The sequence below is a fragment of the Zingiber officinale genome, chromosome 7A (genome assembly GCF_018446385.1).
Source record: "Zingiber officinale cultivar Zhangliang chromosome 7A, Zo_v1.1, whole genome shotgun sequence".
NCBI lineage: Eukaryota > Viridiplantae > Streptophyta > Magnoliopsida > Zingiberales > Zingiberaceae > Zingiber > Zingiber officinale.
Genome location: NC_055998.1, coordinates 4,234,598 through 4,247,384, shown reverse-complemented (window position 1 = coordinate 4,247,384; position 12,787 = coordinate 4,234,598). Strand labels below are relative to the sequence as shown.

At 34.5% G+C, this 12,787-nt stretch overlaps 2 protein-coding genes and 1 pseudogene across 4 annotated transcripts; 2 read left to right on the top strand and 1 right to left on the bottom strand.

Annotated features, from left to right (window-relative positions):
- Positions 1-535: 535 nt before the first annotated feature.
- On the top strand, positions 536-1,210 carry LOC122000807 (histone H2B.3-like). The gene has a single exon (XM_042555268.1). It carries the CDS (start codon positions 603-605, stop codon positions 1,056-1,058), a length of 456 nt encoding a protein of 151 aa, XP_042411202.1. The 5' UTR covers positions 536-602; the 3' UTR covers positions 1,059-1,210.
- A 1,927-nt stretch (positions 1,211-3,137) lies between these two features.
- LOC122002154 lies at positions 3,138-6,733 on the top strand (annotated as a pseudogene).
- Positions 6,734-6,815: 82 nt separating this feature from the next.
- On the bottom strand, positions 6,816-11,604 carry LOC122000805 (UDP-glucuronic acid decarboxylase 6-like). 3 transcript variants are annotated; one of them, XM_042555266.1, is made up of 13 exons: positions 11,568-11,604; positions 11,284-11,437; positions 10,888-10,974; positions 10,372-10,459; positions 9,276-9,367; positions 9,003-9,067; positions 8,825-8,913; positions 7,966-8,043; positions 7,755-7,848; positions 7,546-7,612; positions 7,402-7,465; positions 7,259-7,299; positions 6,816-7,169 (listed from the first exon to the last, which is right to left on the bottom strand). In XM_042555266.1, exons 2-13 carry the CDS (start codon positions 11,374-11,376, stop codon positions 6,978-6,980), a joined length of 1,050 nt encoding a protein of 349 aa, XP_042411200.1. In that variant the 5' UTR covers positions 11,377-11,437; positions 11,568-11,604; the 3' UTR covers positions 6,816-6,977. The 3 variants fall into 3 exon arrangements, with proteins under 3 accessions (XP_042411200.1, XP_042411199.1, XP_042411201.1); XM_042555265.1 differs by having other exon boundaries at positions 11,284-11,392; positions 11,491-11,568; XM_042555267.1 differs by lacking the exon at positions 11,568-11,604 and adding an exon at positions 11,491-11,558 and having other exon boundaries at positions 11,284-11,421.
- Positions 11,605-12,787: the final 1,183 nt, after the last annotated feature.

The following is a 12,787-nucleotide window of genomic DNA, read 5'->3' as shown; positions in this document are numbered from 1 at the left end:
TATGAAGCCGTTTCTTTAATTTTTTTTATATTAAAATGTTTTTTAATATTCGTTGAAAAAAATGACAACGGCTAATAAAATACTTTTGATATGTGAGACCTATAAAAAAAGTTATTGAATTTTTTTAATAATAAAGTGATGTATAAAATTTTTAACTTTTAATATGATAAAAATATGACAATAAAAAATCTCTTCAAACACTTTAATGGATGCTTTTAAATCTTATTATGGATGGTCTTGATCTATCGAAATCTATCATACGATTTTTTAATAGGCGGACGATGGATTTATCGTAATATTTTTCACTTAACTATTATTAATTTATCGATTAAATTATACTTTTAGAAACTAGATACGGCGCTAGTTCGAGTCACGTGGATAAGTTGCTTCCATTGATCTTAACCGTCGAAATGAAACAAAAATCAACGTTCTGACGACACCCAGCGCATCAATCCTGGACTCCGCCATTACATCCAATCAAATCACAGCGCCTTTCCCTATATATAGCAAAGCAATGTTGCCGAGTGCCCTCATCGATTCAGTTCTCAATTACCGCCTCAACCGAAACAAAGCTTTTCTAGGTTTGCGTTGTTGTAATCTCGATGGCGCCGAAGGCCGAAAAGAAGCCGGCGGAGAAGAAGCCTGCAGCCGAGAAGCCGGTGGAGGACAAGGAGAAGAAGGCGGAGAAAGCCCCTGCTGAAAAGAAGCCCAAGGCGGAAAAACGCCTCCCCTCCAAAGACGCTTCCGCCGTCGACAAGAAGAAAAAGAAAGCCAAGAAGGGGACGGAGACCTACAAGATCTACATCTTCAAGGTGCTCAAGCAGGTTCACCCTGATATCGGTATTTCGAGTAAGGCTATGTCCATCATGAACTCCTTCATCAACGACATCTTCGAGAAGCTCGCCCAGGAGTCCTCCAGGCTCGCTCGCTACAACAAGAAGCCCACCGTCACATCTCGAGAGATCCAGACGTCTGTCCGCTTGGTGCTTCCCGGTGAGCTCGCCAAGCACGCTGTTTCTGAAGGGACAAAAGCGGTGACCAAATTTACGAGTTCTTAAGAATTTTTTCAATGTTTGTGGCTAGGTATCCGGAAATTGCCTTAGAAATTTAGCGTACTCCGTGGTTTATTTTACGACGGGGAGGAAAAAAAATTGTTATCATGTAATATGCTACTTTCCTAAGTGCAAAGTTTGCCGTCTTGTTATCTTGAGTCTTTAGATCTCTAATTTATTTATTGATTATTATTATCTTGCAATTTCATTGATATTATCTGTTTGTTGCGCTTTGTTGTTTGTTCATCGTTTGTGATTTTGATCTCTCAGCGTGCTACAATATTTCTTATAGATTTTTGATTTTGCCCTCTGATTGTTTAATTTGTGGTGGTGAAATAATGCTATGCAATGATAATTTGTTTCCCGTGATTAAACAGCTCTAATTTTCATCCTCCCTTGGGCACTAAGCCTTTTCTCAATAAATCTCTGTTATCTTCTATGATTTTTACATATTTTCTGAGGTAATCTTCATACTTCAGAAGACTGCACCAATAATAAAAATCCTTAGTGTGGCCAATGTTGATGAAATTGGAATTTTCTTTTTAATAAATTTTATATATTGCTCGGTGCAATCTGGCTGCACCGTCGCTGTGGCGATCTTCTCGCCGGAGGTAGCCTTCGTGTGGGGCCTCTCGCCGGCTGCCTCCTTCCGTTCATGCGGTGCGACAGCAGTGCGGCTCCCGATGGATGACCCTCCAAGTGAGGCGGTGTGCGTGCCTGCCTACCTCTTCGACCGGTCCGCCGTCATCCCACGGCTGTTCAATGTGGCGGTGCTCTCGGCCTCCGTTAGTGTCATGCGCGCCGTTGGCTGTGGGAAGACGAAGAGGAGGAAGAGGCGATCCGTGGAAATATGGAGGGCGGATCCTTGGTCTATATTTATATGGATGGATTCTAGTCCTTATGCAATAGATCATCCGATTCATAAATTATGGATAGAGAATCCCTATAAATTATGGATCAGAGAGGATCCCTACTGAGAAATATGATGTTTATGTAATATCTGTAGTAGAATTCAAATAGTCAATTTTATGTGAAGAATTTAAACCTGAATTATTGAAATTATTAATGTTATAAAAATAAAATTAGAGATCAAATTATTGGGCAAATAAGATTTAGAGTAATGTTACGGAGAGAATAAATTTTATAAAAAATCTATACATAAATTAATGATCTATTATTTTTATTTTTATTTTTATTTTTTTGTTCCATCTGATCTATCTATCCCTAAATTTTTTATTATAGGTAGCAATATGGTTAAATTTTATATCATTAAAATATAAGTAAAATAGAGAAAATTTTCTAAACGCAATTTTAATTTTACATGTAATTCCTAATATAAAAAATTTTAATTTTATATCATTAAAATATAAGTAAAATAGAGAAAAATTTCTAAACGCAATTTTAATTTTACATTTAATTCCTAATATAAAAAACTAACTTTGTGTTTAATGTTCATTCTCTGCATATAGTTTTTTTTTTATTTCAATTCCTTTTAATATAATTCTTTTTAAATTTAACATAATTTAATATATTTCTATCTAATTAAGTACTATTTAAAGAAAATTTAATATATTTTTTATTCAATTGAGGTGGAAAAATAATCGTATTCAATTTGATAGAAAATATATTAAAATGAGTATAATTTCTCTTAAAGTTGGCACTTTATACTATAATTGAGTATATTTTCTATTAAAATTGTCTCTTATATTTTTTAAATACAAATAGTCTAAAAATGAATATAATTCTTATTAAATTTAGTGCATTAAATTAGAATCGAGTATATTTTCTATTAAATTGAGCACGTATTTTTCTTTATTTAATATATTTTCTATATAATTGAGGTGTAAATTATACTCATTTTTAAATTTTTTATATTTAATATATTTGAGGTAATTAGTTAAGTATATTTACTAAGAAGTGAAAATAAAGATTTTTTTAAATAAAGACTACGTACAAATAAAGATTTTTTTAAATGAAACTACGTACAAAGTTATATTTACCAATGTTATATTTATCAATGGAGACTCCATTCAAATTTTCCCTTAAATTATTGTACTGTGGCGTTTGTTGACGCATCGCCCTCCGTTACCTGAATTCCATTCCGACTACCTTAATCGCTGTGCATTCTGCTCCCAGAAGAACCCGCAGTGGGCCTCCGTCTCATATGGCGTCTTCATGTGTCTCGAATGCTCCGGGAAGCACCGGGGCCTCGGTGTTCACATTAGCTTAGCTTGGAGGTTCAGCTAAAGAAGATGGAGGTCGGAGGAAACGATCGCCTCAACGCTTTCGTCGCCGAGTACGGCGTCTCCAAGGAAACGGACATCGCCGTTAAATATAACACGCGGCATGCCGCCGTGTATTGCGAGCGGATCCAGGCCCTCGCAGACGGCCGCTCGTGGCGTGATCCTCCCGTTGTCAAGGAAACGCTCGGTTCGGGGGCGAGAAAACCTCCTCTGGCATCAAGCGCCAGCAAAGGTTGCAACTTGACGGGTGACGGTGGTTGGGATAGTTGGGACAGCGGAAATTTGACATCGTCGTCCGATAGTCGAAGGAACCAATCGGTGGGCGGTTTTAGGGCCGGAAGGGGAGGTGAAAGAGGGGCGCAACCGCCCTCCAGATCCAGATCAACGGAGAACATCTACTCCATGGGGCAACTGGAGGCATCAGCCGCCAACAATGAGAGCTTTTTCTCGAGGAAAGTATCCTAAAATGCTTCTCGTCCTGCAGGAATTCCTCCATCTCAGAGTGGAAAATATGTTGGTTTTGGATCGGCACTGCATGCCATCTTCTGCTCAGAGGAACGATCCTTCGGGTGATCTTTGTTGGTGCAGCGGGCCCGGAAAGGGAGGAGTGATGAATTAATTGTAAAATGTCCTTGTTCTTTCAACTTTAAAATAATAATAATAAAAAAATAAAATAACAAAGATAAGAGACAAAAAAATTTAACTTGATTACAACTTAGATATATGTTAATCCAAGGCAGTTGAAAAATTTCACTAGAAATGTCTCTTTCATGGTAGGCGGAGAAGTCTTTTACACATTAAGAAAGCTCCAAGAGTTGTTAGGAATTTAATACTGAGTTGAATGAATAATTCCTAACTCCAGGGGCCTTTATATAGCTCCTAGAAATCCTATCTCGAGTCTTGAGGGCGCCTCCTAAGGGGTTGAGGGCACTTCCAAGGGGATGAACTGATAAAACTTTATCCATTTGTCAACGGCCAAGTTGGCCAGGTCGAGGGCACCCTCAAGGGCATTGAGGGCGCTTCCAAAGCTATTGAGGGCGCCTTCAGTGTACTAAAGTCGGAGGCGCCTCCAACGACTGTTGAGGGCGCCTCCAACTGTCTTTCCAGCACTTCTTCCTCTCCTTTTCAGCTTCCGAAGTTCCGTTTGATTGGGTGATTGCGACCAACCGAAATAGGGCTCACCCGAATACAATTTCTGGCCATCTCCTTGAGCAGGCTTCCGCCCCGGCTTCTCGTCCCTTGAACGTCGCGCACGTTCTTCTCGTCCACCGGTGTATTCTTCCGCAGCTCTTTCGTCCTTCAAACGCATCGAGTCCATCGACTCCCTTCCCGTGCCATCCTTCTCGCCAGCTGCGTCTTCCGCTAGACTTCCTGCGCTCTTAAGCTCCTGAACACTTAGACACATGGATCAAAACCAAACAGGACCCAATCTAATTTGATTGATCACATTAAAACTACCACGAAATTCAACAATCTTCTCCAGGATACTGTTTCCATGGTCTGTTTCCATGGTTTCTCAGGTGAAGGAAACTTAATCCTGTTATATATATTTAATAATTCACCATGCATATGTTTTTTGTTTTATATTTGAATGGGCAGTCAAGTAGATGCGGTTATAGAAATAGAGTTCTAAGATTCATGTATTTAACTAGAAAGATTTGTATCAGTAAATAAAATATGTTCAATCAGTTGTTAGTCTCTCATGATGGCATTGGCATTCCTTTGCTTGGTATATACTTGTACGGTTGTTTAGTTGAGTTTTTCAGGCTAAATGTTCAATTGTGCAGAAAAAGATCTTGGTAATTGAAAAAGTCATCTTGTAGGTATCTTGGGATATTATTATCATGGTATCTTACTAACCAACATTAGATTTTGTGTGGCATTACATTTGTTGACATATTCTTTGCCTTTTGATGGTATATTGAATTTCAACCTATTATTTGGTTTAATAATAGCATGTTTACCATGGTTAAGCTGGTAAAGCCCAACTATTTTGGATCAGGCAAAGGGATCTTAGCCCTCCATTAACTTATGCATAGTTATCGCTAATGGTATCTGTATCTTTTTATTTCACTTGCAAAGTAATAGCATATTAATAGTATCTATAATATAGATTGAGCATCAACACAAACAAAATGCCTATGGATGATAGGATTAGTAGACAAGTCTGCATACTTATTTAGCTAAGAGGTTGGACAACTAAGGTATCTAAGATCCATGAATGAAGAACTTATGGATGTATTACCCTTGTATCATCAAGAAATGATATGCTGTCATCAATAAGAATTTTGTACCATTACATAAATTCAAGGATGAGTTTTTCGATAACTCTTGGATTTTATTTTTGGCTTCGCTGTATTTGATAAGAAGATATGGCTTAATCTTGTTTATTTAATAAGGTCTTGGTCGACTCTCTTTTATGGCTACCTCTGCTGTACAGTCAGCTGCTAATGTTGTGCAAGCAGACACAAAGGATCTAGCATCCAAGGTACCCTTCATTGTTTTTTTTTTTTTGCATGTTCTAATTGCTTAAGTTTTTTCATGCATAAAATGTTGGAGCTTTTCTACTAAGTAATTGGCACTCATATGTGAACCCCTCAAATATTACTTGCTCCTTTGGTTAAAGACATTTCTTTTGTTTTAAAAGCATAGAGCACCTTATTTTCAAGCTAACAAGGGCTTAGCATTGACAGGAAAGATACACAAATTGAAGACTTTGTTTTGCTTCAACTTGGTTCAATAAACCGGTTTTTATGGTTGTTTACTACTCAAATCCATACCTAATGTTGAAGATAAATAAGTTCTCAATACTTGATTTACTTAACAATTGAATTGTTGCAAATTGCAATGACCCTATCTCAGGTTTCCTTACAAAATTAATATCTTGGGTAAATATTTATCATATTTGCCATTACAGGAAAAATCTAATAATGCACAAATTTAAAATTGCATATATATCCTTGTAAGCCTATAAGTCTCTCATAAATACCATTAGTTTTTCTTAGTATTCAAATGCCATTCAAAATAGTTATAAAAATACATGAAAGAATTAATTAATAATATCAATAGCCAACTGAATTCACTTCATATGATATTTAAAGTTAACCGACAACATTGCCGATTATAATGATCATGTTTCTATTCTAAGAGAGATAAATTCATTAGTGACACGTATACCAGTTTTTTAATTTTAGAATGATAATAATTTTAAAATTAAAGTGGCAAATGTACAGAATAGTAGATTTGTATTTTTGCCATATCAGCATTCTTGTAAAGTTTTTACTGAACCTCTTTCTTCACTTAATTAACTTGAGTATCATTCTAGTGAAAATTTCCACATTTTTGATACAGGTATCTGAAGGAGCTTATGATCAACATGTGAATGAAACTGTGAATGTGACCTTTTCAGAGCGAGTTGGTAACCTTTTCAGATTTTAGCATCTTGAATTTGTTCGTTTGTAATTCCAATGATGATTTTATGATCCTATTTTAAAGTTTCTATGATTGGCTTCAGCCACAATTCGATAAAAGAGCTTCCCATTATAAACCAAAATGATCACACTAGAATGAATATCCATGAAATGAAAAACTGACTTCAGCGATACTAAAATTACTTCTCACCGACGCATTGCAAACACTACTTATTAATTCAGGTCGAATTTCTCTTCAAAAGAGACGGGTCTCAGTTTGCTTGCTTCTTGGGAACACCCAGACGCTGCCGGAAATCTTCCTCCATAAGAGGTAGCCCCTCACGCAACGTGATCTTGGGCTCCCATCCCAGTAGTTCATTCGCCTTTGTGATGTCTGGCTTCCTCTGCCGTGGATCATCAGGCGTGTTCTCTACGATCTTCAAAGGCACTTTGGGATCGATTAACTGAAACATCAAATGAAATCACTTTAAAACCCATAACCTTGATGAACAGCGGAAGCAGCACTAAAACTGGAGACCATGACAAGGCGTACCTCTTTCACTGCTTCTGCAAGTTCCATCATCGTGAACTCGCCTGCACCAAGCAAAATATCAAACAATAGGTTACCCGGCCATGATGAAGTCAGGATATTTCAGTTTGGAAAGTGTTTGTGCATTCGCATGGTCAATAGGTTACCTGGGTTGCCTATGTTAATAGGACCAGTGTGGTCACCATCCATCAGCCGAATAAGACCATCAACCTTGCGTTTGAAAAGGTGACAAGTCAAACAATTAGTCAATATCAGTAAATACAACGACATTGCAACTGGAGGATATGCACCATGTCAGAAACATAGCAGAAGCTACGGGTTTGTGTTCCCGGTGCTTGCACAGTTAGTGGCTCACCCCTGTATAGGATATAACAAAATTGAGTAGACTTAGAATTCAGTAGTCAATCAATGACAACTAAGAGAAGTGTGCTGACAACTTTTCTGGGAGACATTAGGAAGGGAATACAAGCAGGAGGAGCTGTGATTCCAAGAGCAATACCGAATTGCCTGAGCAATGAAGTTGCTAACGACTCGACCATCATCAATGTTCATGCGTGGTCCATATGTATTGAAAATTCTAGCAATTCGAATTTCTGGAGAACAAAAGGATAATCATAATTATCTGAAGGGCTTACTAGGACAATATCATGCTAATATCTTCTAGTAGTGCAATTGAATAAGCTAGAAATTGGTAACAAGTTTCAGTGCACCTAAGCCATGCTGCCTGTGATAGTCGAACATCAAGGTCTCTGCAACACGCTTTCCTTCATCGTAGCAACTCCTTACACCTATGAGACAGAAATCAGTTCTAACAATCATATAGACTAAAAAAAAAATAATTGCAAAAATTAACAGATTCTTTAATGACACCGAAATATACAATTGAATTCTATTGTCTTACAGTTAGATAATGTTTGTGGAAGTGGAAACAAAAGCACTGAACCATCTATTCAAATAATCATTTCAATGTTATAAGAACCAATTTCTTGTTTGATAGTACATTATTCATAGTTCCCAGATGCATCATTGTGCGTGTGCTACACATGCTTTGGGTAATATATACATCGAGAAATGGGGAAAAGGAATGGAACACAGACACATACTATTTCCTACACCAAACTATAAAGGATTTCAATTAGAGGAGAAAAACAGGGAGCCACAGTTTTGTCTTCATTTTTCTGAATTCCCATTTTTCAAATTTTTTGTATTAACTTTTTCTTATTTTTGAAGAAGATCAAACATCTTTTCGGTAAAAAGAAAAGAAAAATGTTATCTGATAACATCAAAAAGTTGCTGATAAATATTTATTTTTATTTTTATTTTTTTTCTTCCAATTTTCAATTTGTTTTCTACATTAGGAAAACAAAAATACAGCTGTTTCATTCAGGAAGTTATTCCCTACCAATTGCAAATTTATGTTTTGCCTGTAAAATCCAAGGAACTGATGAATTATCAGTTTGTAATGAGAATCAGCAAGTGGTGACTAGAATGGGAAAGGTAACAGTAGAAGATGGTTTCTATACCAAGAAAGAAAATCAGATGCAAATATCTTTAGATGCTTAGACAAACCTATGGGATTAACATTGCCCCAATATTCTTCCTTTTGAGGATGCTCAATTGGATCTCCGTAAACCTCCGAGGTTGATGTCAGTAAGATTCTGAAAATAATTACTTCTATAGCAATAAGAATGTGGTCACAGATAAATGTGCCAGATAGAATAGAAAAAATAATAAAAGAACAACTTACCTTGCTCCAACCCTCTTAGCAAGCCCTAACATGTTTAAGGTGCCAATAACATTTGTCTTTATTGTCTGGTAAAATATTAAATTATGATGATTTTACACTTTAACTATCCTTGATAAAATATAACCTTTTAACCAGAAAATGAACTGACAATATATGCTATTACTCTTGAGATTAGATATGACAAGTGCAAAATACTAGAAAAATCAAGCGGGAGGATTAACTCTTTTGAAAAAGGAAACAAATTGTGCCAAACTTCAACATTTGACGACATACCTTAACAGGATTGTACTTATAAAAAATTGGAGAAGCAGGACAAGCAAGATGATAGATCTGATCAACTTCCAGCAACAGTGTCTCAGTAACATCTACAGATAAGGATAAATCAATTATAAGCTGTCAACAAAATCAACATAAATGCAGAAAATTAAGACTAAAACATACACCAAGAACAATATTCCTGAGCACAACTGCACAAACCAGGAAAAATACAGAGAGGAATACGATGAACAAACCACAGCATAGTGGGAGACTTTGTAAACCATATTTTTATCTTTCTCATCATCATTAAAACCTATATATCTGGAAAATCTCAGAAAAATCTAAGAACACTTTCAACAATTAAGATATTAAGGTTGTTCAAAGATATGAATTCTACAAGTACATGCCTTCTTCATTAGTAGGTTGATCAAGTTTGTGAAACATGGTAAATTATTGATAATTTTCTTCCAGACTTAATGGGTATGCCAATGTAGATTATTAGTAGATTATATGTTCACTTCATGCTAACACACTTCTATCATCTCTAGTTTGGAGATACACATTCTACAATGACATGCCTTCATTCATAGGTCAATCAAATTTATGAAACAGGCTAAATTATTCATAATTTTCTTCCAGACTTTGTAGGTATATCGTATTGCCATTACTTGATGTTTACATAAGTACATTAGAATTGTAATTTCCACTTTTATTATTTTTACATATCAAAGCTATGGAATAAAAGTGAGAACTTACTGAAGCCTTGTAATTATTAGTAGATACTTCATGTTTGTGAATTTCTATCATCTCTAGTTTGTGATCCAAAGTAAGAATAGAGCCATTCATGAAGACCATGTAAAATAATTGACATAAAATCATACTTATAACCTAACACCAATTTTTAGTCGGCTAGTACATTCTACATTTTGCAATCTGCACACATACATACCACATTCTAAGGTCTCTTTTGAAGTAAATCATATCTCATATATTGATATGATCAATTTAATATCTTAATGCAACAAAGCCATGAAATAGAACACAGAAAAATACATTTGCTTTATGATTGACTGAATAAATATTGATGTTTAAGTAAGAAGAAACAAGATACCATGTCGAATTAGCTCAAATCTTGGATGACCAATCCACTTCTTTAGGTTATCTTTGGATCCAGTGAAATAGTTATCGATGACAATAACCTGAGTGAATACATATTTATATAAATGCAAATTATCTTAGAGATACTAAGTTCCTGCAGTTCATATTCATTTGGTCAATAAACAACAAATTAAAGCAAATTTCATATATGTATTAATTCTATTAATCAGATAGTTTCTTAGCAGAACTAATGACAGATTCAAATAAAACTGAAGAACAAAGTTAACATGAAAACCATACAACAAAAATATATTTTAGAAAAAAGCAATCGGACAGTATCATATTGTCATGTGTTGATGTTGAAATCTTATTTATCCATATATTTTACCCCAAATCGTAGATATGAAGTTTTATCAATATGTAAATGGGTAATTTTGCTCTAAAACATATGCAAATGGATAGTTCCACCCCCAAATGTTGAAACAGTGTTCAATGTAAAAGGATTCATGCCAATTAACATGGAACATACCTCATTCTTTTCGTTTTCCATCAACTTGTCTACGAGATGAGAGCCAATGAATCCAGCCCCTCCAGTAACCAAAATTCGCAGATTTGACTGTCATGAAACAAACTATGAGGAAGAGCATATCTGACAAGGAGTTTAGAAGACCAAATCAAATGAGAATGGATCCCCAAAATCAAGAAAATATCCTTAAATGGAAAAAAATGAACACAATGAAATGCCATCTTCAAAGATTCCTTCTAGATTTAAGCAATGTGCAAACACAACTACCCCAGTTAACCCACTAGTACAAACACTGTGCCTTCTACCAAATCTCGATAGTCATTGCAACATCAAGAACAAATTTTGTAATCAAACCGAGTAATCTGTCCAATTCCGTGGTGGAAAAGTGGGTAAGTTTACCTGGAAAAATTTGGAAAATCGGAGTGGCGAAGGGAGTGGAGGTGGTTTCGTGATAGTTTGCTGATCGCCGCCATTGACAGTCTCCGATGCCATTGTTTGGATCTCTGATCTGCAGCGACGTCTGGACTTCAGATCAATCTATGATCGAAGAAACCTAAATATAGCAAAAGGATAAGATGCAGGCAAAAATGAGAATGCAAAACCCACCCAATCGGGAATTTTGGATCTAGATCTACAATTACGAGAACCAGATTATTATTTTCTTTTTTCTGAACGAATATTACCTTCGACATCGAATCGAAGATATTCAACTGGCTGAGGCCACTGCTCACCTGTACGGATGTAAATAAATATAGAAATTTAAATTTATATATTATAAAAGTTTAACTCTTTTTTTCATGGATAAATTATCCTAAACTCTGTACACCCAAACTCAATAACCACTCCCTACAAACTATGCATACCGATTATCCTTAATTTTTTTAAGATATTAAAAAATTAAAATAAGATATAATTATTTTTAAATTCAGTATATTTAAATTAAAATTTAATATATTTTTTATTAAATTAAGCACGGATCTTTTTCTATTTGATCAATCGATTGAAAAATCATATCAATCAATTGACTTAGCTGAATTGATTGACTCAACCAATTAGGAGCTCATACTAATTGATTGACTTAGGTTGAATTAATTGATCCAATTGAGTAAGCCTAATTCAATCGGTTGATATAAATCTCAATCGATTGGTAAAGAGAAAAAGAGTTGTGCGATAGAAAATATATTCAATTCTAGTTAGATGATGTTAAATTTAGGAGCAATAATATGTTATTTTAGACTATTTTACTTATAAAAAATAATGAGACATCGATTGTTAATAATTTCCAATTGATCGGAAATGTCTAATTGACAGAAAATATATGAAATTTTAATTTTAATATGCTGAATTTAGGATTTTATTTTAAATTTTTTATTTTTAAAAAATAAAAATAATTAGGTAAATTTGTATTAGAGAGTTATAAAGGGATTGAAAAAAAATTGTACACAAACAGTGAGAATTATTTTTTTTTCTTACATTGAAACTGAATACTAAAGTCATCTTCAATGGTTAAACTTTTCAATAAATTTTTTTTGTAATTTCTAATATGTCACATCAATACCACATCACAAGTATAAAAAGCTTTTAAAATATCTCCAATGGTTAAACTTTTCAATGAGCTTTTTTATAATTTTCAATATGGCACATCATGTCACATCACAAGCATAAACATCTATTATATTTCCACAATGAAAAATCTTCCATACAATTTTTTTGTGTGTGTCCTATATTATAAATCATATATTGTTATTTATTAATTTTTTATTTAATATATCTATATATTTTTCATTTAATATTTTAATTAATTTATGATTTTATTTATTTATAATTTTTAATTAATAAATTTATGATTTTAGTTTAATTATAATCATTTCTATATTTTTAACTTATCTCAAATATAGTTATT

Bases quoted from the DNA above. Each gene is read 5' to 3' on its own strand.
- LOC122000807 (XM_042555268.1), top strand. From the start codon at position 603: ATGGCGCCGAAGGCCGAAAAGAAGCCGGCGGAGAAGAAGCCTGCAGCC.
- LOC122000805 (XM_042555266.1), bottom strand. From the start codon at position 11,376: ATGGCATCGGAGACTGTCAATGGCGGCGATCAGCAAACTATCACGAAA. The intron at 7,613-7,754 runs GTATTGCTCTTG...TATCCTATACAG, and splicing joins TTCATTGCTCAGGCAATTCG to GGGTGAGCCACTAACTGTGC. The intron at 7,300-7,401 runs GTAACCTATTGA...TGCTTGGTGCAG, and splicing joins TATTAACATAGGCAACCCAG to GCGAGTTCACGATGATGGAA.